The sequence below is a fragment of the Artemia franciscana genome, chromosome 3 (assembly GCF_032884065.1).
Source record: "Artemia franciscana chromosome 3, ASM3288406v1, whole genome shotgun sequence".
Lineage (NCBI taxonomy): Eukaryota > Metazoa > Arthropoda > Branchiopoda > Anostraca > Artemiidae > Artemia > Artemia franciscana.
Genome location: NC_088865.1, coordinates 23,822,437 through 23,849,707, shown reverse-complemented (window position 1 = coordinate 23,849,707; position 27,271 = coordinate 23,822,437). Strand labels below are relative to the sequence as shown.

Below are 27,271 nucleotides of genomic sequence, written 5' to 3'. Positions count from 1 at the left end.
GTACGAATATCATTAATAAATCTTTTTTCTTTTTCACATGCTTTCTCTTTCATTCAGGAAATTATATTCACAGTATACCTTCTTATTTTTCCATTATACCGTATCTGTCCTATTTGCAGATGTAGAGGGTGTGTTAATTTCCACTTTTGAAAGTTTTAAAACCAGAGAGTCTAATCTTAAACAGATAGTTTTTACGACGTAAAATCACCCTTAAAACGAGCAACAGTTATAAATTTATTTAATAAATTATTGTTTTTTTCCAAATTATTGGAGAGGCAACTGTCCCCCTTGTCCCCACCTCAACGACGATCTGCATGTATCCGAAAACTGCGTATTAACCACTATGAAACAATTAGTTCAAGCTCACGTCTTTTGCTTAATCTAATGATTTTTCATTAGGCCGTATTGTGGATCTGGTGCAGAGAGACTATTTGAATGTAAGCAATGTGGAAAGGCATTTAAGAGGTCGTCAACGTTATCGACGCACCTGCTTATTCATTCAGACACTCGGCCATATCCTTGTCAATTTTGCGGCAAACGTTTTCATCAAAAGTCGGACATGAAGAAGCACACGTATATCCACACAGGTAAGGTGTTTAATTTTCTATAATTACTTCGATCTGTTTAACATGTCCCCGAAGGTAAGAAAAAACTTGATCCATCATTTGTTTCTAACATCTTTTTCAAGACAGTAAGTAGATTTGCACTTTTTAAAGAACTGCAATATTTTAATGCTTTTCCTACACAACCTGAGAATCACAATGCCGAGCTTGAAATTACCATTTTCTTAGGAGTCATTTATTGCAGAAAACTAAAAAAAGAAGGCAATTTTGTATGGGCTTAGAGCAGTCTAATCACACTAGTTTGAACAATGTCTGTAAGGGTATAAACTTTTTCTGACAGATGAACCCGTTTCAGGTGGTATACTTTATCTTATATACCTAGGCTATGAGACAAAAGTTCTTCTGTAGCAATGAGAAAGCCCAATAAGTATAAATAATTCCTCATATACTAGCAATAAAATGTCTTTTTGTGAAATTAAGAGTTCGAGCCGTTTAATCAGTGGCTTCAGTCGGAGGCAGGGAGCTCTGTGCCATCCAGATTTCCCCCACATTTCGAAAAGCTAAATTTTTGGCCTACTTTTACTGAGAAAATTGAAAAAAATACAAGTTTCCCCAAGGTATTGGTTGGTTAACTAGCCAAACTGGGCAAAAGTTTGCCTATTCAATACATATATACTGAAAAATATATTGCCCTAAAAACATCATAAAAAAACATCCCCCTAAACTTTAAATTATCGTGAAATTCACACTATTACCTTTTATCAATGCCAGGTTTGATGGACATAAACTAATGAAATTGATGGGACCCCTGATATGCTCGACTGTCCTGCATCATGGACAAGTCACCAGATTTTCACAATGTACACTATATGAAAAACCATGAATATATTTGGTATTTAAACCTATTTGAATATGACAAAATATAAATCTTGCCAGGACAGTTGTTGACTGGAAGCGCAAACATAAACGTTCATGGCTACACAACAAAACACTTTTGCCGTAGATAAGAAACGATTAATTTATTGTTTCATTTTACATTTTGAGAATTTACATCCACTTTTTCTTTTCTAAATTTGTACAGAAGCCCCTCACCCCAAAGAAAGCGGTGATCTAAGCTAGCTGTCACGGGTTCTATAGAAGAAGCTTAAGCGTAATCAGCTTAAATGTATGGAAAAATATTGAATGACTATCCACTTGTCCAACTGCATTATACGTTTACCTAGTAATTTTCAATCATTTAAAAAGCTCTAGAAGGGGAAAAAATCAGGGAGAAAAGAGCAAAAAAAAAAAACTAAGAAGGAGCCAGTACTTCTTGTTCATCTTTTCCCAATAGATAAACTAAGGAACGAGATCCAAAACCTATGTAATTTCACCAATGAAAAATGACAACAGAACAGTAAGATTCAAAAATAACAAACGGAGCTTGGTCTCCTGGGATCTTGAGTGGCTTTGTCGCTGATGAGATTTGAGAGTAGGGAGTGTCAAGTGTCTAAGGTCAATTATTCAGATTCCATTACAATAAGGACAATTGTCGATCTGCTAACATACGTCGAATATTACTAGCACTTTGGTAGAGTAAAAAAGGAAAAGTTGACTGCGCTAAGTGAATTTAAGCGGGTTGGACACTCTAACAGTCTATCGAATTAATATGAGGCTATAAAGCTGATGAACCGTTCTTTAGAAACACGTATCCGATGGTGAAAATAGTCAGGACATATTTTGGGAAGCTGCCACTTGAAAATGCATAGACATGGTATAAATTTTAGTGGTTTAGAGTTTTTTGCAATTTTTATTATCATCAAGTCTGTTCAATCAATTTATAAGTTTGACATGTCCCTGAGTATCTTTTTTCCATTTGTCTCAAAATAAAAATTCAATGCATATCTGCAATATTCATTAAAATATACTTGTATTTCAATGTTCAGTTCGATAGAAGTTGTTTTCTCATCTTGGGCAGCCAATGGTACTGATAATCTGAGGGTCGCCTTCTGTGGGTCTGAGGCTCTGAATGAATAAATCCTTCATTTTCCTTAGACTTGTCATATAGGGGAATCCTAAAAATTGCTTTGTTCTGTTGAAACCTATGGATAATTTATTGGAGTGAATGCATTCTGGTAGTATGGCAATGAAATGTTATGTTAGTTATTCTGGCTTCATCAGTTCGTAACGATAAAATTTCCGTTTTTAATTCATACTTTGAAACGTCTATGGAATATCAGTTTTCCCACAATAAGAACTTCCAACTTTGGCTAACACTTTATTTTGTAGGGGTTTTGTTTTGATTATATAAAAGCTGGCACATTTTACGATTAAAAATTTTTGGTTAATTTTTTTTTTAGACTCAGTCTTGACAAGATGTCAGAAATTAGCCTATCTCTGGTAGTTTCCGCGCCCCAGTAACTTCAAACTGTGACTAAAATTTTTTTCTGTAGAGAAGGTGTTGTGTTTTCACACAGCTCACACATTTTACGATTAGAAGCTTTTGTCCATTCTTTTTGGACTATCTCCTGACAAGCTATTAGAAATTAGTATCTTCTTGTAGCTAGTGCTACTACCACTACTTCGGTTTGACTTCTCTTTTCTAGGCTAAGTGCCAGTCCTTGGAATAATTATGAAAAAATTACATTGGTCGCACGATAATTTTGTTTGGTCCAACACTCAATTCAAGAAGAAACAAAATTTCCGATTTCCGATCTCTCAAATACTCATTCGGCTTCCAAAAAACCCTTACAATTATAAGACTTTTTGTTGTTCCAACACTTAAAAGAAGGGACATGCATAGTAAAATTGTATTGTAGGGTAAAATACAACTTCAATGTCCAAATAACTAGAGAAAGTTTTCCCTTTCTTTCTACTCTTCACACTCACTTCAGCTCGCCAGTTCTAGCGATTATTAAGTAATTTTATTTTATGTTAGGAAATTGAGCAATTTGGCAAAAATTTTCAAAAATGGCATTGTATGTGGGTTTTTTTTTTACAATGGATTCATATGCAGTCTAGCAGAAAAAAGTCTTACCATCATGGTGCTAGATTATCTTATTTTATTTCTGCAGAAAATTAGGAAAATATTATATACTTGTCTTTTTTTTATCCAACTTGAGTTAGCAAAAATTGAGCTTAAAAATACATTAGATTTCAAAAAAATGCTACAACTAGAAGAATTTGTATTTTTAAATATTGAAAGAAGCGAGCTACATCGTAAAATTATATTGTAGCGTAAAAAACAACCTCAATAACCAAATCACAAGTAAAAGTTTTTATCCGTTATTTCTAGTCTTTATATCCGCTTCTATTAACTTGCTAGTTGTATGATTATTTAGTAATAACAATTCTTGTTAAGATATTGAGACAGTTTGTAAAAGTTCATCAAATACTACCATTTCTTTTTTTTAATTTATGATGTATTCATACACATTCTAGCAAAAAAGGTCTTACCTTCATGGTTTCTGACTATCTTCTTTTAGATCTTGAATATATCAGAAGAATATTATACACTTTTATTTGTTCATACTTTTAGTTTAAAAGAATAAAAGTATTTGGCACAGATATCAAGTAATGTTTTTAGGTAGTAGACTTTTCACAACTTAACTGACATTTATTTATTATATGTTTTCCACAGGGGAGAAACCTCACAAATGTGTGATATGTGGCAAAGCATTCAGTCAATCTTCAAACTTGATAACGCATTCAAGGAAGCATACTGGTTATAAACCGTTTGCCTGTGATACATGTGGAAGATCATTTCAGGTAAATTTCCTCGGCTTTTATCTACATCGACCTAATATAACAAGATATTAATCCAAATTACAAACTAATTTTGAGCTAAGAAATTGACCTAAAACAAAAGAAGAATTTTATACCTGAATTCTACCGAGATAAAAAAAAAAATTCAATGAGGCATCGAATTGACATTTTTCTACAAGTATTAACCCTGATCATTAAGATTTGTTGTTGTTTCATCATTAAAATTACCTATTTTCACATAACATTAAAATTTTAGGTTTTTTAGGGGAAGGGGGGATATGAAAAACTTATATCAACAAAAATTTTTGATAGGAAGGCATACCAGGGGGTCAAAACACCGATGATATACAACAGCGAGAATAAGGAAATACGAGGTTAAAAGATAAGCAGCAATTAGAATTACAAGCAATCACGAGAAAGTAATTATCAAAATGTGTCAAAAATGGAGTGAAAAACAAAAATTGTGCGGTTAGAAGACAAGACAAGTGACATAAAAAATTACACCGAGTCAAAAATGAAAGTAAAGAACAAAATAAATATTATGATTTAAGAATAAAGCCATCACAATGTTCGACGTCAACAAAATATTGCTCAAAACCCTCTGCAAATCTACAAATATGCCATAAACAACGCAACTCTTCGTTATAAGCCATTGGGACCCTTCAACGTTCCTTGTGTTCCCTGGGGAGCCCTCTATTTTCCTTAGAAATGGGTAGCAAACAAATACCACCCATTTGGAGGTTGTTAATAGAGCGAAAATTAATATACATGCAAGCTTACCACTTGCCGCGTGCCAGGGTATGTATCGAAACTGGCTTCATAGTTTTTTCTATTAACTGGCACATTGATAGTTCTTTCCACTTAAAATGATCTAAAAAGGTCACAATTTAAGGAAGAATTTGCGTTTTTCCATAATGGTTGTATCTGACCTATGGTGGCTCCAAGACATGTAGAAGAGGCTCATACTGTCTTCCGTTACCATATAAGTGACAATTAGAATCAATATAGACATGCCTGTCGAGTAGCAGTGACAGGGCCTGACCTCGAAATTGGCTATATAGTTTATTTCCTTCTTAAAACTGTCAAATTCACATTTTTGGACACAAAGAGAGTCTAAATAGATCAAATCCTTAAAAATTAACTACCATTTTTCCCAGGGTGGCTGTATCGAACCAGTGAAAATTCATCAAGAGCCGATATTTTGGTTTTCGCAAACAACGTCACGTAGTAAAAATTGCAATGGCGTCATGTATGTAATGGACTTTATGACATCATAAGATGTCACTCCTATCTGGGCTGCAGCGGTATCTAGCAACTTAGAAAACCTACCCCAATATAGGAACCTTATCGTCTCTTGGCTTGAAAAACAACACAAATATATTAACACCCACAGTTAATATCCACCACGAAATTCCAACCTCCTTTAAATCTTTTCATTTTACTTCTATCTGCTCCATTGGGGGCTGCTCTTTTCGGTTGATCCCAGATCGATGGTTAAACTGCACAATCTTTAAAAGAAATAAAAACATAGAGAAAAAACAGATACAATATTTAAATAAAGCAGTGGACTAAAAATAACTTTAAATAATAACTATTGGAATATTTTGACTCCACATCCTCAATACCCCTGGATGTGTAGTTGAAATGTTTGAATTTTTTATTGTATAAACTTTGTTGGTTTTTTTTCAACTGCTTTGTTTAAATATTATACCCGTTTTCTTTCTATGTTTTCATTTATTAAATACTGTGAATAGAAAGGCAGTGTGGTCTAGGAAATTGTGCATAATCTTTGGTAATCTGTCATCTTTCATTCATTGAATGTGGCCCAGCCATTCTAAAATTTCTTTTATTAAAACCCTAGAAATTGGAATGGAACTATATTTTTGTATAGCTTACTGTTTGTGTAAGGTGAGTTCAACGAATACCTAAAACTATCCTTTGACAACTTCTAAGGAAGCTATTTAACAAATGTTCCTCAGCCTGCGAAAGTACCCATGTTTTAGAACCATCCTCGAGTACTGTCATTACCGTGCATTTCAATATTCCAATCACACTTCACACCCATATCTTCCTATTCTTCCGAACTTTTTTTCAACTGCAACAAACACCATATATCTCCGGCATTCGGTTGTTTTTTTTTATCTTCACGCATTCGCTCTTTTTACTAATGCTACAACCCAGGTAAGTGAAGCTAGTCATTGTTACCAAATATCACTTCTTCACTCTCATATATTCATAGTCTAAGTTCTACGAGGTATTATATTAAACTTATTTTTGCAAACTGCACTCTTAAGACCTCTAAAATGTACTTGTCGCCAACATTTCATTTAGGGTCCTCACATCATCTGCGTTGTCAATGTCTAGGAAAGTAGAACATTTCCATGTGATACCATGTTACTCAATATCCTTAGCCTTGTTCCTTTGGACAAGGTCTATCAGAATAATTCATGTAATCAGGGATACCTCAAATACATCGATGTTATTCTAGTACGTTGTAATCATCGCTTTAAGCATTTACCCAGTATACCATACAAGGATACGACCATCACTCAAGTCTCTCTTTCAGCTGAATCAAGTGTCTCTTTCTAATCCATACAACTACGTACTGAAGGTTATCTTTAAGCAGGACAATGCTAGACTTCCTCTCAATTTCTTAGTTTTTTTTTGCAGACCACACTGCCTTTCTTTGATGAAACGAATAAGAGTTTCAATAGGGACAAGTCCTTTATTAGACAGTGAAAAACAAATACAAAAGCTCTCAATATTTTGAAAACACAGTCGGTCTTCATCATCAGAAGACTTTATATTAAAATGTAAAAAAAAATATCATACTGATTCTTTTTTTATGAAGGAGAAAAGCATGAAAGGATAAATTTTGCCAAAAGTTTAACATAAAAGGAGTGCATCTAGACAAAACGGCTATAGGCCGTCTGGCTGTTGTCGCTTTTTTACCAGCTGTTGTAACAGACAAGAAATGGCAAAACAACTATAAAAAAAATGGAAACAGTAAAAAAAATACATAAAACAACAAAACAGTACGTCTATTAAGATCTCCATAAACATGGTAAAACTGAAGTTAAAGTTGAGGGGAAAGACGTTAAAATGAGGCAAAATCGTAGCAGGTTGTAATCTCATTTCACGGTATTGACCTCTTTATCAGCTGACGAAATAAATATGAGACGAATGGCCCAATCCCTTTCTTGTACCCGTCACCTTAATTAAAGAATGAAAATGAATAAACCGGGAACATGAGCAAAAGGAAAATAAGATTTTAAAGTAAAATGGTTTCGGCATAACGACGAATACAAATAATTTCTGACAGCGGCGTAAACATGTGTTGTAATAACAAAATAGAAGAAGAAGAAGCACTGAACAAACTAATCTTAAGAAATTTTGTCAGTTGTGTTGTTATATTTTGTCAAAAGTACCTTTAATGGCAATTCTATCGACTATAGGTTTTAGTTTTTTCAAACAGTTCGTGGTAACGAACTGTAGTAAGGAGCGACCCGGCTCAATATTAACCAAAACTCTAAAAAATGGAATTTTAATACCAATAGCTACATCAAAAGAATCGTATTTTAATGCTGATTTTAAATATATAAGTTTCATCAAGTTTACTCTTACATATCAAAAGTTACGAGCCTGAGAAAATTTGCCTTATTTTCGAAAATAGGAGAAAATACCCCCTAACAGTCATAGAGCCTTAACGAAAATCACACCATCAGATTCAGCGTATCAAAGAACCCTATTGTAGAAGTTTCAGGTTCCTATCTACAAAAATGTGGAATTTTGTATTTTTTGCCCGAAGGCAGATCACGGATGCGTGTTTATTTGTTCGTTTGTTTTTTTTTTTTTGTTTTTTTTTTTTCCCCAGGGGTGATCGTGTCGACCCAGTGGTCCCAGAATGTTTTGAGAGGGCTCATTCTAACGGAAATGAAATTTTTCTATTGTCCTTTTTAAGAGGCCAAAAAAATAGAGGGCACCTAGGCCCCCTCCCACGCTAATTATTTTCCCAAAGTCAACGGATCAAAATTCTGAGATCGCCATTTTATTTAACGTAGTCGAAAAACCTTCTAACTTTGTCTTTGGGGACTACTTACTTACTCCCCCACAGTCCCCGTAGGAGGGGCTACAAGTTACAAACTTTGACCAGTGCTTACATATAGTAATGGTTATTAGGAAGTGTACAGACGTTTTCGGGAAATTTTTCGTTGGGGGGGCTGAGAAGAGAGGGATATGTTGGGGGGACTTTCCGTCGAGGAATTTGTCATGGGGGAAGAAAATTTCCATGAAGGGAGTGCAGGATTTTCTAGCATTATTTAAAAAAAAAAACAATGAAAAAATAAATATGAAAAAGTTTTTTTCAACTGGAAGTAAGGAGCAGCATTAAAACTTAAAACGAATAGAAATTATTACGCATATGAGGGGCTCACCTCCTCCTAATACCTCGCTCTTTACGCTGAAGTATTTTTAGTAATTTCAACTATTTATTCTACGGCTTTTGTGATTCAGGGGTCATTCTTAATGAATTGGGAAAAAATTAAAGCTTTAGTGTAAAGAGCGAGGTACCGACGAGGGGGTGAACCCTCATATATGCAATAAAAACATGAGAATACAAAAGTTCGTTACGCAAGCTAATTTATAAGTTACATATTTCTTTTACTAATAAAATCATTCATAAAAAATTGAAAGTTCTAGTTTCATTTTTAAGTAACCAAAAAATCGGAGGGCAACTAGGCTTCCTCCTCCGCTCTTTTTTTTCTCAAAATCATTCAAAAAAAACTATGAGAAAGCCATTTAGCCAAAAAATAAATATGCAAATTTCGTTTTAATTATTCCTCTGCGGAGAGCCAAAATCAAAACATGCATTGATTCAAAAAGGTTCAGAAATTAAATAAAAATAGACTTAATATATTAAATAAAATAAGTTTTTTTAACTGAAAGTAAGGAGCAACATTAAAACTTATAACGAAGAGAAATTACTCCATATATGAAAGGGGCTACTTCCTCATCAACGCTCCGCTCTTTACAGTAAAGTTTTTTACTGTTTTAAAAAGAGGAGTTGAGAGAAAGAGTCAAACTTTAGCGTAAAGAGCGGGGCGTTGATGAGGAAGCAGCCCCCTTTATATACGAAGTAATTTCTGTTCGTTTTAAGTTTTAATGTCGCTCCTTACTTTCAGTTAATTTTTTATTCATCTTGATATTAAATCAATAATTTGTTCTACAAAAGAAGTTTCTCAATGAAAGTTGAAGAACTAAATTAAACCAAATATGAGCAGAAATGAAGTCATGTAAAGATTCAAAATTGAAACGAGCATAGCCCACTATGAATGAATGAATATTCAAGTAATAATTAAAATAACCAGAAATTAAACAACAAACAGGAGCATGCCCAACGGCCATTCTAATAGTTGAAGCGTCATTTACGCTTTACTGAAAACAATTTTTATTTCAAACAGTATGTTTCAATCTGTAATATCATCAACAAGAATATAACAGAATTTTATATCTAGGTTAATCAAGGCTTATTAAAAAGAGTGGTGCTTCATGTCTCCTTCTTTCCCTCCAAACGTCAAACGACCTAATTGTCATTGCGGTTTGATGAAAATGATGTGCATTTTCAGACGGTTTGTGTTAGCAAACTATAAGTAAGGAACGAGTCGGCTCAATATTAACCAAAACTTTAAAAACAGAATTTTTATATCAGTAGACGAATCAAAGGAATCGGCTTATCATGCTGATCCCAAATATATAAAATTTATCAAGTTTAGTGTTACCATCAAAAGTAATGAGCCTGAGGAAATTTGCCTGGTTTTTGAAATAGGAGGGAAACACTTCCTAAAATTCAATGAATCTTAATGAAAATTACGCCTTCTTATTCAACGTACCAGAGAACTCTACTACAGAAGTTTTAAGCTCCTATACACAATATAATGAAAAAACAAGTTTGTTTAACTGCAACTAAGGAGCGACATTAAAACTTAAAACGAACAGAAATTATTCCGTATATGAAAGGAGTTGTCCCCTCCTCAACGCCTCGCTCTTTATATAAACGTTTTTATTGTTTTTGTTTATTGTTACTATTGAGCCGGGTCGCTCCTTACCGGTTCGTATTGAGCCGGTTCGTTATCACGACCTGTTTGATTGAAAATGTGGAATTTTACTATTTTTGCCAGAAGATAAATCATGGATGCGGGTTTATTTCTCGTTTTTTTCCCCCACGGATGATCGTATTGAAATAATGGTCCTAGAAGATCGGGAGAGGGTGCATTTGAACGGAAACTAAAAGTTCTGGTACTATTTTTAGGTGACCAAAAAGACTGAAGGGCAACTGAGTCCGCTCCCACACTCATTCATTCCACAAAATTTTCTGATCAAAATTTTGAGATAGCCGTCTTGTTCAGCATGGTTTAAATATCACATAACTTTGTCGTTGGGTGTAAAATAACCCCATCACAATCCATGGGGGGAGGCTTGTAAATTATGAAGTTTGTTCATTGTTTACGCATAGTATTTGGTATTGGGAAGTATACAGACATTTTTGGGGGGCGAGGGGATATGCTTGGGTTTGGTTTCTATAGGGAGAATCTTCCTTGGAGGGGGAGGTTGGGGGGTGAATTTTTCAAGGAAAATGTTACACTGGGGGGATTTGACAGAATGACTATACGAAATTATTTTTAATTGTCTTACATTCTCTTCGCCAAAATTTCATGTGGAGATGTTGCGGGGGAATCATCCGGGGCTATTTTCCGCATGTTTTAATTTGCGAAAAAATCCATGGAAGGGGGATTCCTAGAGTGATCGAGAAACGAATTAGAGATTAAAATCTTATTCCAATGAAAGAATACTAAGGATAATTTTTCAGGCTGAATCGTCTGCAAGCAATTTTATGGGGAGGGGGATTTGCAGCGAGGATGGAACTATCTGGAGGGAATTTGACAGAGGGGATGTTGCACTTTAAGTTGGATGAAATTTCCATGAAGGGGGGGGGGATTTATTTCATAAAGTGTGAGCCAGACTTACCAGCATTGTTTGAAAAAACAACAAGAAATTAAAGAAGTTAAAAAAGTTTTTAGTTGAAAGTAAGGAGCAATATTAAAATTCAAAATCGAACAGAAATTATTCCATATATGAAGGGTTGCCCCCTCCTCAATACCTTGCTCTTTGCGCTAAAGTTTGACTGTTTGTCCCAATTTTCTAAATGCGGCTACTGAAACACGGGGGCTGTTTAATTAGAATAGGCATCTTTTTTGAAAGCGCTGTCAGCTTTAGCGTAAAGAGCAAGGTATTAAGGAGAGGGCGACTCTTCATATACGAAATAAGTCTGTCAAGATTAATATGGAAATTTTGTTGTAATTTTTCATGTACGGTGAGCCAAATTCAAACCTATTTTAGTTGAAAAACGTTCAGAAATTAAATATAAAAAAACAGGTTTTTTTAACTAAAAGTAAGGAGCGACAATAAAACTTAAAACGAACAGAAATTATTCCGTAAATGAAAGGGGCTCTGCCCTCTTCAATACCTCGCTCTTTACGCTAAAGTTTGACGCTTTATCACAATTCTACTTTTTAATTTAGTAAGAATCTGTAGCGTAAAGAGCGAGGTGTTGAGAAGGGGACAGCCTCTTTCATATACAGAATAATTTCTGTTCGTTTTAAGTTTTAATGTCGCTCCTTACTTTCAGTGAAAAAAACTTGTTTTTTTATTTAATATTTGTCAGAAACCAATAATCACAGCAAAAAAAAAAAAGAAAAATCGTCACAATAACCATGATTACAGAAAAGAAATAATGACAGGAGCTTGATTGTTTAATGTATAATGATGTTCATTCCAGGAAATCTCAGCAAATTTAGATTTATCAACGTTATAAAAGAGAAAATGTTTAAAATATACTTTATTTTTAGTAAGGCACAAATCATGTTTTGCCTTTCAGAAGGCTTCGAGGGCCTTCACTCTACTTCTGTTTGGGGTCATTTCTGTTTGTTTTAAGTTTGAGTTGTTTATTTGTTGCAATTTCTGTCCGTTTTGGGTATCACTTTCCTATTCACATTGGAATCTGTTTGTTTTAAGGTCGAATTATTAAGTGACTTAATTTCTGCTCATTTTGATTTAATTTAGCTCGAATAATTTTGCACACTTTACTTTTTACTTTTGCTTAAAAAACACTTCTTTTTCACACGAAGTTTTTTAATTAATTTCTCTTTTTATCCATTGAAATTGTTTCTATTTGGTTATTAAAAGGAATATTTGTAAAGTTGTTCGGTGTTTCTTCTTAAGAATTAAGATTTTGGCTTCCTATATATGTTTTGGACAAGATTTTGCCAAGAATCTTAGGAATGCTTTTAGCCTACGGTAGAATTTCGTATGGATATTAGGAAGGTTGAAAATGGGTAGCTAATCTGCACAATTTTTAACCTTTAATAGGGCTGAGGCCATCCTTACCCTCCACTCGTTACAATCTTGAATATAGACGATAACCGTCGACATACTTTTATTAAGATTCTTGTCGCAATATATCTTCTTTGAAGTGCTTGTTTGTTCAAATATATACATTTCGAGCTCGTTCATAAAAATCGTTTTTTTTTTTGCCGTTTAAAAATCAAGATAAACAAGACATCAATAATCCATGCAACCAGATTTGTTTCCTGATTAAGGCCTTCTTGGTTCTGAAAGTTTAATTGAGGTGTCTTTATACCCTGAAATTTTGAAGAAGCTCAGCATGAAAAAAAAATGAATTTTTGTCACTTTGAATCAAGAGAACCACATTTTAATTCAATTGTCCTTCATAAGCTCCTCTTGATCCCCAAGTGAAAATCTAAAAACAGTTTGACCATCTTCCCCCGTCCAATATTCCCTCAAATTTTCAACTGGGCCCCTTAAACCGTTAATTCCCGTTGATAACCTGGACGCAAATAGTGCCTTTTACTTTAGCTCCAGCCTTTGCCTAAGCTATAATTTAGAATCCACTTTGCCCCCTTCCCAATCTAAACTAATAAATAAATGAAGACACATTCGCATTCAAAATTTAGTTTCTGGAATTTCAGTTACTATTGAGCTGCATCGCTCCCTAATATAGTTTGCTACCACAAACTGTTTTACTAGGCGACTGAGAAGATGATAAGTCAGGTGCTGACAATTTTTGTAGTTTTGCAGAAAAAAAGTGTAAAGTAAAATTGATTATTACCTTTTTTTTAGAGAAAAGTAGATCTGCGTCGCCACACAGGGACTCAGCATTCCATCACGTCATATGTCCAGTATGCTCCCTATACCCAACCATTTCCGATAGCTCGTGAATCTAGAAAAGGTAGTGACATAGAAAACAGACCGTAATGATGTAATTGAGCAAAGGAAGTCAAGAAAAAGGATGCGGTGATTCTTTCTGGAGGCCCAAGTAGCCGAAATGGGCTACTTTGAGTTTAAGCCCCAGTGCACCATCCCACTTTTCTAGTCTAAGAAACAGGTAGTTACCAAAACTGTTCGTTTACGAAGTAAAACTGACATCTTTTGTTTGTGTCCGGGCAATATAAGCAAGGGTAACTTTTGTCCCGCTACGGAAGGCTGTGTACATAAATTTTCCATCATTCTTTTACTGCTCGATCTGTGTGGGTCACACAGAAAGAGAAGCTTTTGAAAGCGCAGAACACCGCTAAATCGACTGCAAATCATGAATTTTCGTTGTATTTTCGCTTCAGGCTACATACATTCCGTAGTTTTAAGATTATGCTCTTTGAATTTAAGCATACTTCCCTGATTTATTCGATTTGTGTAAAGTAAACTCATGGTTACAGCAGATGACAGAACCTGGTAAAGGACAATAGATGTCCTATATTAACTGAAGCTTTCAAAAATCTGTTCATAAGAAACTTATCAAATGGGAAGAGTTTGGCATTTCATACTAATTCAGTAACGATAACGACTGTTTTGAACCCTCCTAATAGTAAAATGGTATATAACTTATCCGTTATACAATAGACACTATACAATTTCGATCGCGGATGATGTGAGCATCACACGAGAAACTGGTCAAGCAGCTTCTTTATACCACACAATTAGCTTTGGTTTGGTTGCAAAATAAATTTTAGCTATACTTTATTTAAGTATTTAGTTTGTATTTTGGTTTGGTTTATGCAAACAAATTTGGGCTATATATTTGCATATTGGGGGAGTGGGGGTAAAGCATAGCATATATTAAATACAGCAATGGTTAATTTACGCATTTAATATATGCAACGCTTTAACACCACCCCGCCCCCTTAATATGCAAATATATAGGCTAAATTTGTTTCTAAAATATTATACATTCATCTTATTTTGTTTTATTTTATTACCATTGATCGAACTTCAATTCCCGCGGGTCTATTATATAACCGATAAGTACAAGTAAACGTTTATGTCGAAAAAAAAACTGTGACGATTTTAATATCAAAGAAATTAAGCCTGTAAGTCGTGGGACATGAACAATTTTAATTTCACTGCGTATCGGAGGTACATGAATTGTGCTCCAGTGTTTGTTTTGGTGTCTGTCATGTTCGGTTATCATACTTTCGGTCAATGTTTGGATGATCTACATGGTTAGTTTTCAGTGCAATTCGATAAATTCATGTAAAACATATCATTATTTTTTTTACAAGGTTTTAAATTTGATCAATTTACTCTTTTTCTTATCTTTGTTGATGTGATTCTTTTGTTAGCTACCATATTTATTTATAACCCGTCAGATTGTTTTTTATTTATATTTGTTATCTCCTGATTCATATTGTTCATTGGATTTTGATGTTTAAATAAAAGTTGCGCAAATCAGATATTCAATCCTAGGATTGTGATTCTGGGTAAACATTTCTGTGAAATTCTACTGAACTTAGTATGATTTTGCAATTCTTGTTTTGCTTCGGTTGGATACTTCCTTATAGACCTCACTTCCTTTGCATTATCTATGAAAAATTAAAAAATCAATTGAGCAAGTGACATTTTAAGTATTATTTACGAATACTGATAAGCAAGTTAATCAGTGTTTCCGGCAATGTAAATCAAGATCCGATCTTTAAGCAATTAAATAAAAAAAAATAGTTTTTTTTAACTGAAAGTAAGGAGTGACATAAAACTTAAAACGAACAGAAATTACTCCGTTTATGAAAGGGGCTGTTCCCTTCTCAACGCCCGGCTCTTTACGCTAAAGTTTGACTCTTTCTCTCAATTCTACTTTATTAAACAGTAAAAAACTTTAGCGTAAATAGCGGGGCGTTGAGAAGGGAACAGCCCCTTTCATACACGGAGTAATTTGGGGAGTATAACGGATAGAAATAATTATTTATTTATCAAAAATCTTTGCTTATTAATGATCATTAAGTAAAGAAAAAACCACAAGAAATCAGACAACAAAGTCTCTCAAACACCGTAAGGCTCTTGTAAAAGATATAAGAATTATTTATTTAACAAAAAATCTTCGCTTTTTAATGAGCATCAAATAAAGAAAAAACCACACGGAGTCAGACAACAGATTCTCTCAAACATGTAAAGCTCTTTTAAAAGATAAAAGAATTATTTATTTAGCAGAAAATCTTCGATTTTTAATGAGCGTCAAGTGAAAAAATACACGGAATCAGAGAATAAAGTTTCTCAAACCTCGTATAGCCCTTTTAAAAGATATAAGAATTATTTATTTAACCAAAATCTTCGCTTTTTAATGAGCATTAAGCAAAGAAAACAAGAGCAAAGAACTCATATGGCACTTGTGACGAGATTGGAAGAGCCAAGAGCTCAAATGGTATGAGCTCTAACAAAATTCTAAGAATCAATAGATTGATTTAAAAGGAACATCAGAGGGTTAATGCCGGTCGGGATTTAAAGTAAGAGCTCTGAGTCACGAGATCCTTCTAAATATCAAAATTCATTAAGATCCGATCACCCACTCGTAAGTTAAAAATACCTCAATTTTTCTAATTTTTCCTCTCCCTTCAGCCCCCCAGATGGTCGAATTGGGGAAAACGACTTTGTCAAGTCAATGTGTGCAGTTCCATGACATGCCTACCAAATTTCATCGTCCTAGCACGTCCAAAAGCACCAAACTCGCCAAAGCACTGAACCCCACCACCTAACTCCACCAAAGAGAGCGGATCCAGTCCGGTTACGTCAATCACGTATCTACGACATTTATAAGCGTTTTCCAAGATTTCCGGTTTCCCCCTCCAAATCCCCCCAATGTCAAAAGATCTTGCCGGGATTTGAAACAAGAGCTCTGAGACATGAGTTCCTTCTAAATATAAAAATTCATTAAGATTCGGTCACCCGTTCTTAAGATAAAAATACCTCAATTTTTCTGATTTTTCCAAATTAACAACCCCCAGCTCCCTCAAAGAGAACGGATCCGTACCAATTATGTCAATCTCGTATCTATAAATTGTGCTTATTCTTCCCATCAAGTTTCATCCCGATTTCTTCCACTCTAACGGTTTTTCAAGATTTCCGGTTTCCACGATTTCTGTTTTCCCCCTCTAACCCTCCATGTCCCCGGATCCGATTCGAACTGAAAATGGAGCATCTGAGACATAAGATCCTTCTATATATCAAGTTTCATTAAGATCCGATCACCCATTCGTAAGATACTCGATTTTCACGTTTTCCAAGAATTCCGATTTCCCCCTCCAACTCCCTTCAGTGATACCGGATCTGGTCGAGATTTAAAACGAGAGTTCTAAAGCATAAGATCTTTCTAGATATCAAATTTCTTTAAGATCTGATCAACCGTTCGTAAGTTACAAATACCTCATTTTTTCTAATTTTTCCCAATTACCCCCCCCCCCCAACTCCACCAAAGAGAGCGGATCCAGTCCGGTTATGTTTGTCACCTATCTTGGACTTGAGCTTATTCTTTCCATCAGGTTTCGTCCTGATCTCTCCGCGTTGAGCGATTTCCAAGATTTCCGGTCCTCCCCCCTCCTAATGACACTGGATCCGGTCAGGATTTAAAATAAGAGATCTGACTTTTGAGGTCCTTCTAAGTATGAAATTTCATTAAGGTACTATCAATCTTTCATAAGTCAAAAATACCTCATTTTTTCTAATTTTTTAGGATTATCCCCCACCCCCTCCCCAACTCTCCCAATTTTACTCCCCTGGAGGTAAATTTTCAATAATTCCAATATGCGCAGGGGACTTCGCAGATGCACTTATGTCGTGCTGAGATTTCTTTGCTTAATCAGCTAGACTGTTAGCAGTAGCCTTTGCCCTAACTACCGCTTTCCATTCGTTTGCTGAGTGCTTCAGCTCTGCTGTGTGACTGCTGGCTGCCGGGCACAGGTTATCCAGAATTTCTTTTCTGGAACTGGGGGACGTGAGATCTTTAGGGCAGTTTTTAGAACCACTGCGTAGGTAACAGGCATAGGATCTACCGGTTTTGGCGGTGATTCACGTGAGGCCCAGTTCAGAGCAGATTGGCCAGAGACTGCGGAAAAACGGTCAACCTCACGAACTAGTTCATGAACTTTGGACGTCAGAGTAGCAGCTAGCGCATCGCCAATTGTCGGGACGTCGTAAGGTGAGAAAATGAGAGATTTTGGAATTTGACTTTTTTCCTTAGCAGCGAGACTAAGCCATTTGCACATGTCAAGCACAGTATCTTCAGATTTTTTATGCTTGACCATGCTATTAGAAACATTCAGTACGAAACGAGCCACTTGCTGGGCTTCTTGAATCATTTCGAGGTTGTAGTAACCAATAACTTTCGAGCATATTGTGTCTAATTTTCTGCCGTCCAGCATCGATCTTGTAATAAAGTTCAGTATCGGGTTGAAAATTAATTTTTCTTCACCTGCCTACATATTGCCCACTCTAGTAAACTTCTCACTTTTCTAACAAAATGGGAAGTGCGGGACCCGGTACACCTATCCCCAGCAGTTTAAGTACAAAAGTACGGCTGGTACTACGTCACTTCTGTGCCGTTCCTGCTCCCTTCTGCAAAATTAGAGAACTCGACGATTTTTATCCCTTTTTTTCGCTAAAAAATTATAGTTTTTTCAAAAAACACTATTTACTATTTTTCTTATATAGCTATCGCAGATATGTTGTCTAATAGATACTCGCTTAATAGATTCGGCTTAAGAACTTTCACTAATAGATACTGCTAATTGAATCTCTTTCTTCACGACTCTGTAATATTTGATATTTCTTACCACCCTAACTGTATCTCTTTTTCAACCCTACTTTTATTTAAATAGTAATGAATGCTAGAACTAGCAATATACTCAAAAAATCTGTGCACGACGCTACTACAATCTAAGTACCTCTTATCTTATATTTTCTTTCTAGCCTAATTTTACATTTCTAACAAGTTTTATTTTATTAAAACAATAATGGAAACAACTCCTACCAATATGCACCGAAGATCTGTGTCTTCCCTGCTACAATCTAACTACCTTTAATTTACAATATCTTTCGAGTCTAATTTTTTTTTCACTACTGATTCTTAATTCTTCAGGTTCTTCTTTTCTTTTAACTCTTTTTCAATACCACTCTTTAAAAAGGGTGACTATTTTCTTTTTCTTTTTAAATTAATGATACATTACTTCTTCCACAAGATTGCGTAAAAAACTTCCTTTTATTGATTTTTTCTATTCTCATTTTTAACTCCATTCTTATTTGCGGATTTCACTCCACAAGACTTGGAAATTTTTTTAACCCTAATCAAAACAATTATAACTAGACCTACGTTGCCTGAGCAACGTGAAGTGTTGCGAGAGCAACACTTTGGCTTTGTTTCTTTGCTATCGGTTAAACGCTCAAGTTGTCAGCCTATCGAATCTTTTAAAACGTTATGTTCAAAAAAGAACACGATCAGTAATCACATGATCAAAGGCTATTCCTCATCGTTGAAAAAACAACAATAACAAAAGAATATCGAAAGAAGGGACTAAATTGAATTTGCAGCCAGTTGAACTTTATCCTTTTCAATCGTAGACATCGTGACGGATGAAAACTTGGAACAATATCTTGTATAACCTAGTTGGTATAGTTGGTATTATAAAGCTATCCGTAACTTTTCAGGATCAAAATACCATCTATTAATTATTAAGAAAATGCCTAGTTGTTTTACGTTATCGTTTGTACCCGTTGCGTAAACACTTAATTCTAGGTTACAGTTAGTATGGGTAGGCTACACCAACTAGTAAAAGTTACAAACCCCTCTTCACTAAAGATGATTGTAGCCTAACAGACGATTATTACTTACAAGTCCCCTACATGTCTTACCACTGGAACCAACTCGGTCTTACCATCAAATACACTTGAAACAAATAATAGGTACACCGAATAGCAAAATTTGCAAACCCCTCACTGTCGAAGATGATTATGAGCTAACAGCCGACCTTTCCTTACAAGTCCCCTACATGTCTCACAATTGGTATCGGCTTAATTTTGGTTTCAGTGTGTACCCTACTACTGAAGTTGTCAACCCCTTGAAACTTTCAAACTAGTATATCTCATGAAGAAATTTTTGTACCAAAAAATGGATGAGATATACTTTGATCAGCTCATCAAAAGCTATCGATTGCCGTCGAAAAAAAAATTATATCTGTCTTAGTTCAAAAGTTGATTTTTTTTTGCCGTAGGCCAACTTTCTAACGTCACCACTTAGAAAGGAGCAAAGGATAAGCTCCGATTTATTTAGCAATGACAGAACTTTTAAAGTTTAAGAGGTACAACTGATAACATTTTTGTACCTCAGTCCCAAGTCCGAAAAAAAATAAATAAACCGAGCCAAAATCACGGCAGCACTTTCGGACCTGTGGGAAAATGCCACTTTTTTGCTTCTGTAAATTGTTCTATTTATCACTCAAAGACGATATATTGGCTGTGGGGCCGGGTAACTGCCGCATATATTTAACATTTATAGATTTTAGTCCATCTTCAATTTGAAAGTGATGCCTGCCTGCTTGCCTGCTAGAACGGAACTTTCCACTCGAAAGCAGAAACATGGTTTGATGAAACGAAAGCTTGGCTGCACATTTTCAGATACTCCTCTCTGACAGAGGCTACATAACACCACTTCACTTCGCACACCATAGGCTCTGGCTCGTGGACAAGCAAAGACCATCCTTTTTGGCCCCAGGCAAGAGTTCTGCGGAGCTTTCCAAAATATAATGCCATATTCATCAATCCGGCCTGAGGTCCACACTTTCCGTAAAAACTGCACAGGTTAGACCCTTACCAGTTTTCAGGAATAATCCGACATCGGCGGCATAGGAAAAAAAAAACGGGACAAAAAGAAAGTGTTGCTCTCGCAACACAATAATGAGCCTTATGTATCGGAAAAAAGCTTAGAAAATTGCGTTTTTTGATGGAAAAGTACTTGAATTTTCAGGTCCTTTGGTATTTTCTCAGCTGAAGTTTTACCATATGCTCCCTCCTTTAAAAAAATGATCGCTCCCCATTTACTTCATGTAATGGGAAATTATTAGTTTTAATTTTGAAACGATTTTAATTTAATTTATCCTAGCAAGAACACTGTCGTATTTGAGAAGACCCCTTCTCATATTATCTTTTTTGTCTCTATTTTTAAATAATAATTATACCTAATACTTTCAATTTTTAGATTTTCATAACTAAGACTTCCACATTTCAAGAATCATAGAATTTTTCAAAATTTCAAAGCTCTTATTTCAAGTTTGACAACAAAACACTTCCCAATACAAGAATATTACAAATATTCCCATTCTTTTCCTTCGAACTCCTTGAATTTTCTTATTTTATAAATAAGCACTTCACATCTCAATCATCCATTTTTTTTTTCAATTCCAAAATTCTTATGTTAATATTTTACCATAAAATACTTCTTATTTCAAGAATTCTAACAAATTTTGCATTTGTCTTCCTTTTAATCCTTTGAATTTTCAAATTTCAAATATCACGGCTTTTTTTAACTCAACGTTCTCATGTTGATTTTTGACGACAAAAGCCTCCCCGATTTAAGATTTTGAACAAATTTCCCATTTGTTTCTCTCTGACGCTTTGAATTTTCACACTTTTATAACAAATCCTTTCTCATTTGAAGAATCACAGTTTTTTTTTCTTCAAAATTCTACATTTCTTATATGAATTTTCGCCAACAAAATCCTACCCAAATTATGATTTTTTAGCAAATTTCACATTTTCGTCCTTATAAAAAATTGAAACTTTCATATTTAGTCCTCCACATGTTAAGAATCACAGTTGTTTCCAAAATTTCAGTTCTCCCTTCTATTTGATCATTTCAGATATTTTGACTGTTTTTTAAATATGATGCACTCATTTTCTAACACATATCCCAGGAAGGTATTTGTATCCCAGGTAGACTTATAGCGTTTGAAGGGAATACACCGCAAGACTAGGAAAACCAATTAATCTGAATAATATTTTTGAGAAGAAAGAAACCAATCAACTACATGCGTTTCTAAACTTGCATAATATCATTCGGGGTGGGCAGAGATTTAAGTTAGAAAAAATTAAACAATAGGAAAAATAAACAATAATTTTCCAATTAAACAAGAGGAAAATTTATTTGGGCGGGAGACACCGTTTCGGGGTGGGAAGAGGTTTAAATTTGAAATAATTTATAAATATGTAAATTAAACAATAATTTGTCAATTAAACAAGAGGAAAATTTATTTGGGCAGGAGACACCGTTTCATTGAATTTGAAAAAATTAAAAAATAGGCAAATTAAACTATAATTTACCAATTAAACAAGAGGAAAGTTTATTTGGGCAGAAAACACCATTTTGGGGTGAGCAGAGGCAAATTAAACAATAATCTGCCAATTAAACAAAAGGAAAAATTATCTGGGTATGAGACCTCATTTCGGGGTGACCAGAGGTTTAAATATAACAAAATAAAAAAATAGACAAATTATATGGAGAATAGTGGCCAGCGCTTACCGCCCTGGAAAATATCCCAGGAAAATACTCCCCACGGAAAGTACTCCATCCCCGAGAAAAATACCCCTTCAGAAGATATCGCCCTAGCAAAATACCCCCAGTAAATACCCCCCCCCCCCCCGGAAAAAAAGATAAAGACAAGTGACAGAATAGATAGCAAATATATAATTTGGGATATATGTTTGCACATAAGGGGGGGGGGGGTAAGAAGTCAGAAAAAATTCTTACTTCATAATACGCAGAATAGTTGTACCTAGCACATTTTGCATTTTGCATGCGCAAATATATAGCCCAAAATTTGTTACTAAAGGAACGAAGAAACTGGTTTGTTCTCGATTTTACGCATCGTAAACTTTAGTGAGTGGCGTACAATGCACAAAGTACCGGAATTTTTCATGGAGAGAGAGCCGGATTTCCCGGTATTACTTAAAACAATCAGAAACTAAATTTTACAAAAAAAAACAAGTTTTTCAACTGAAAGTATGGAGCAGCATTAAAACTTAAAACGAACATAAGTTATCACGTATATGAAAGGAGTTGCCCCTTCCACAAGACCTTGCTCTTTACGCTGAAGTCTTGATTTTGTGCCCCAATTCTTTAATAATAATTCATGAAACATAATGGTTGTTTAATTAGAACAACAAGTTTTAGAATTCTATAAAAAAAAAAACTTCAGCGTAAAGAGCGAGGTCTAGAGGAGGAGGCAACCCCTTTCATATACGTAATAATTTCTGTTGGTTTTAAATTTTGATGCTGAATTTCGGCATCGCTGCATTTAATTGAATTTCTGGTCGTTTTGAATAATACCGGGAAATTCAGCTCTCTCTCAATGAAAAATTCCGGTACTTGTGTATCATACGCCAGTCACTCTAGTTTACAATGTGTAAAACTTAAGAACAAATCGGTTTCTTCGTTAGTTTCTTCATACCTTTAGAAACAAATTTGGGCTATATATTTGCACATTAGGGGGGGGGGGTTAAAGCAAAGCGGGTCTGCATGCAAAATGTGCTAGGTACAATTATTCTTCAAATTATGAAGTAAGAACAGTTTTCTGACTTCAATCTGCCCCCCCCCCCCCTTATGTGCAAATATGCAGTCTAAATTATGTGTTTCCCACATATTCTGTCACTTGTCTTTGTCTTGTCTCGCGCTAAGCTGAAAGAAACTAACGAAGAAACCGGTATGCTCTCGAGTTTTACACAGCGTAAACATGAGTGAGTGGCGTATAATTCATAAGGACCAAAACTGCTTCCCCCACGAAAAATAAACAACATAACTCAAATAAAATTCTCAAATTTGGAAAGCCTTATTTTTCACGGGGGTATTTTCCGAGGTTTTTTTTTCCGCGGAGGGGTGGTTATTTTACATGGGGGGGTAGTTTTCGGGGGGCATTTTCGGGTAAGGGGTATTTTCCTCGTGGTATATTTACTACGAGGGCTGTATTTTCCGGGGGGAAGGTATTTCCGGTGTTTTTTCCCGGGGGGTGAGTAAACGCCAGGGGGGGGGGGTAAACTGCTAGAACCATGGAGAACAACCTAATTTTACTGAACTGGATTTTGTGACAAAACAAGATGCTAGTAGTTATAGTAGCATTATACCTTCTTTAATTTGTAATAGATATATTGTCTTGTATTTGATTTCCTTGGTTCTTTTCTTACAAAGAATCCTAGTAATACCTTAAAAGCAATATTCTTTATGTTTTCATTTCTGTAAGAGAGACCTTTCCTAAATTAGTATAGTATTACCACAAGATTTTCTAGGATTTTCGTGTCATCTGACACTTATCTTAAATCCCAAGTGGATCCCAATCCCAAATAGCCGAGGCACAAGATTCTCCAACTCGAATTGAATTATCCAGCGAATGGCCTGGAAACATCTAGCTATGTGATTATTTGAGTAATGAGTCATTAAGGGATATCTTTATGTATGGGGCAACTCCATCCCATAGGAATAAAAATGGCTGGTACAGTAAATTTATGACCAATAATAAACCCTTTAGAAGCGTGCATACGGAATTTTTTCGGTTAATTGTTCCCAGATACTTTATATTATCTTCTTTTTGTAGCATTGACTGGTGCTGCGGGGAAATCTTTATTGTTCTAAATATTACAGTAAATCTTTGAAGGGAAATCTTTCGTTTTCGTTTTAACTATGTTATTCAATGATCCAAAAAATAACTTGTTTTGATTTCTTTTTAGAAGCATGCTTATAAATTAGAACACTAAAAACAGTAAGGTCAAAAATAGTATTAGTGAATTGCGGAAAATGGTATTATACTGTTGATAGTAAAACAGTTCAAAATAGGGATGATACCTTTTTATTGACAGTGAAATATAAAATTACTTAACTGGATATTTCGAACACATATACAGTGTTCATCATCAGCAGTAAAACTCTTTTTTTTTAAATGAGGTGTAATCTTCCCTTCTTCCTTCAATCTCTTTAACTCGTTCTTAAACTTCTTTGTGTATGAGTCCTTCGGGTCAAAAGAAAGTTTTTTGTACGTTTTTTTCATCTTTCAGTAAAGTGTTTAATTTTGAATCGTAGTCCTTGGTGTCCATTACCACTAAAGTGTTACCCTTGTCTGCTTTTGTAATAATAATAGATTCATCCCTTCTTAAATTATTAAGAATCTTTATGTCTTTGATAGAATTGTTAGGGATTTCTGGTTTTAAAGCAAACTCTGACAGGGCTTTAACAGTAGGCTAACATCTTTAATTAAGATGGGGTTTCTATGTAAAGATGTTTCTATTGAAGAGATAATTTCTTCTACTGGGACTCTATTAGTTTTAAAACAAAATTTTGGACCTTTTTCTAATGCGGACTTTTCTTGTAACGTTAAGGTCCTTGATGAAAAATTAATTACACCTGGTCCAAAAGTTGACGAAGGTATTACGGCTTTATTTTCATATAATTTTGAAAACTTTTTAAGTAATCTTTTTCTGGAAAGGTGAAAGTCATGATTGAAATGATTTCTTGCTGTTTGTTGAATAAAACAAAAATCACTTGCACTCACCTTTTTTGATATAATATTTACTGCTGATGATGAACACTGTATATGTGTTCGAAATATCCAGTTAAATAATTTTATATTTCACTTTCAATAAAAAGGTATCATCCCTATTTTGAACTGTTTTACTTTCGTCATGGAAAGGCAGTGTGGTCTTCGAAGTTATCTATACTGTTGATATTATAAAAAATGTATATATAGTTGATATATAGAAAATGGTATCATATTGAAAATGAGTATTATATTGTACTTGTGCCTACAGACTTTCTTGCCTTAACTATAAATACAAATTATGTTAAGGAAGAAGAGAGAGAGAAGGAAGAGAAGAGAAGAAGGAAGAAGGAAGGAAGGAGAAGAAGGAAGAAGAAGAAACAGACAGACAAGCTGCAAGGGAGAGGACTTAAGGAAGAAGAAGAGACAGACAGACAAGCTGCAAGGGAGAGGACTTAAGGAAGAAGAAGAGAAGAAGAGACAGACAGACAAGCTGCAAGGGAGAGGACTTAAGGAAGAAGAAGAGACGGACAGACAAACTGCAAGGGAGAGGATTTAAGGAAGAAGAAACAGACAGACAAGCTGCAAGGGAGAGGACTTAAGGAAGAAGAAGAGACAGACAGACAAGCTGCAAGGGAGACGACTTCTTTATGTGAGGAATAGAATCAAATGTTTGGTGCTCAGAGACTCGATTTTAAGCCGAATTTATTCTTAAGAATTTCTATTGTTTTTCTTACCGATAATAGAAGACCAGATTACCTAAAGGGATTTTAGATCTCTTTGGAGTCTGAAGTCAGGGCTTCCTTTTGCTAATTTCAGGAAGGCATTAACTAAGGGATAGCAGCTTGCTAATTGCAACACATAACGCAGTCCAATACACAAAACAGAGAAATCTAGCATCTTCCTGCACACAAGGTGAGACGGGGCTCTTTTGTTCCTAAGAAAATATGTCAATTAAATTATTTTTACATTCTAACAAGCTTTTCTTATTTTGGTCCAGAGAGGTAGGACCTCTAGACATTTTTTTTTGTCTTTTATCTTGGCTCTGGCAAATACGAATATTTTATAAAAGTAAACTTTTTTTGTTTCTAGTCACTTTTCATTTCTACTCCTAGGAGGAAGGGGTGAAGGAAGTACATCAACGAATATTTGTTCTCAACTTTCACATATCTATATTATTTTTTTTGTGTTTTCTTATGATAACGGTTTTAACCAGTAACATTAGCCCTTCAATCTAGGAAATCTTGAGGGGTGGTGTAGTTTTCAAATTCTAGGGCGGGCAATTTTTTTTTCAGTAAAAACACAAAAACAAGGCATTTTCAATGAAAATATCCAAGAAGGGAATTTTCAAAATCTGGCAGGATCTATGGGAGCATACGCCTCCCCTGGCCGTCCCCTCATTGATACCACTGATAAATAATGATTCTGCCCATAACCTTTCACCACGGATGTACTGTCGTCCCATTTAATCTACATTATTGATTTTCCTTAATACCAAAATAGAAATCGATATCCCTCAATCTCAGATATCTTTAAGTTATTTGGGTACTTAAATTAGCAGGCTGCTACCCTGACTTTAAAAAAATATATAAAAAAACACTCGGGTGCCGAGGAGCCGACTTTTGTTTCACCGGCTTCAAAAACAATAATGCACTGCTATGAAAATGCTTTCTGGAAATTCAGTCCCACTAGGACACTTGTATAAACAAACCTGTTATTATATTCCTTTGAAGTCGAACTTTAAACTATACTCTTTAGGAAACCAACGAACCGATTGCTTCAAATGTTACCATCTGATTAAATCTCCATTGTAACCTCAGCCTGGAACTTGAGGTGAATTTTAAATTTTTCTAATGGGGAATTGATGAAACAAGCTAAGAATATGTGGGATTTTTATCTATTTGTTCAATTCTATTGAAGTTCTTGAAATTTTCTTGTAAGGCTAGATAAAATAATATTTTTTGGGTGAGTTTTGCAGATCGAAATTTATTTGGGTTGAGTGCGTATACGGAATCTTGAAAAATAAATCTAGGAAATTTGTCCATTGTAAATCAGAAT

The 27,271-nt window shown here is 34.9% G+C and overlaps 1 protein-coding gene and 1 long non-coding RNA gene across 4 annotated transcripts in view; one reads left to right on the top strand and one right to left on the bottom strand.

Moving 5' to 3' along the window:
• LOC136025050 (zinc finger protein 420-like) overlaps positions 1–15,109 on the top strand; it is a 50,226-nt gene extending 35,117 nt beyond the window's left edge. For all 3 annotated transcript variants that reach the window (XM_065700735.1, XM_065700733.1, XM_065700734.1), the window contains 3 exons: positions 400–587; positions 4,183–4,310; positions 13,503–15,109. In XM_065700735.1, coding sequence (XP_065556807.1) covers positions 400–587; positions 4,183–4,310; positions 13,503–13,637 — 451 coding nt within the window. In that variant the 3' untranslated portion in view covers positions 13,638–15,109. The remainder of the gene's footprint in view (positions 1–399; positions 588–4,182; positions 4,311–13,502) is intronic.
• Positions 4,219–27,271, bottom strand: part of LOC136025053 (uncharacterized) — a 68,570-nt gene continuing 45,517 nt past the window's right edge. The window contains exons 2-3 of the long non-coding RNA XR_010617003.1: positions 13,492–13,602; positions 4,219–4,341 (exon numbers count right to left, since the gene is read on the bottom strand). This is a non-coding gene — a long non-coding RNA (uncharacterized LOC136025053). The remainder of the gene's footprint in view (positions 4,342–13,491; positions 13,603–27,271) is intronic.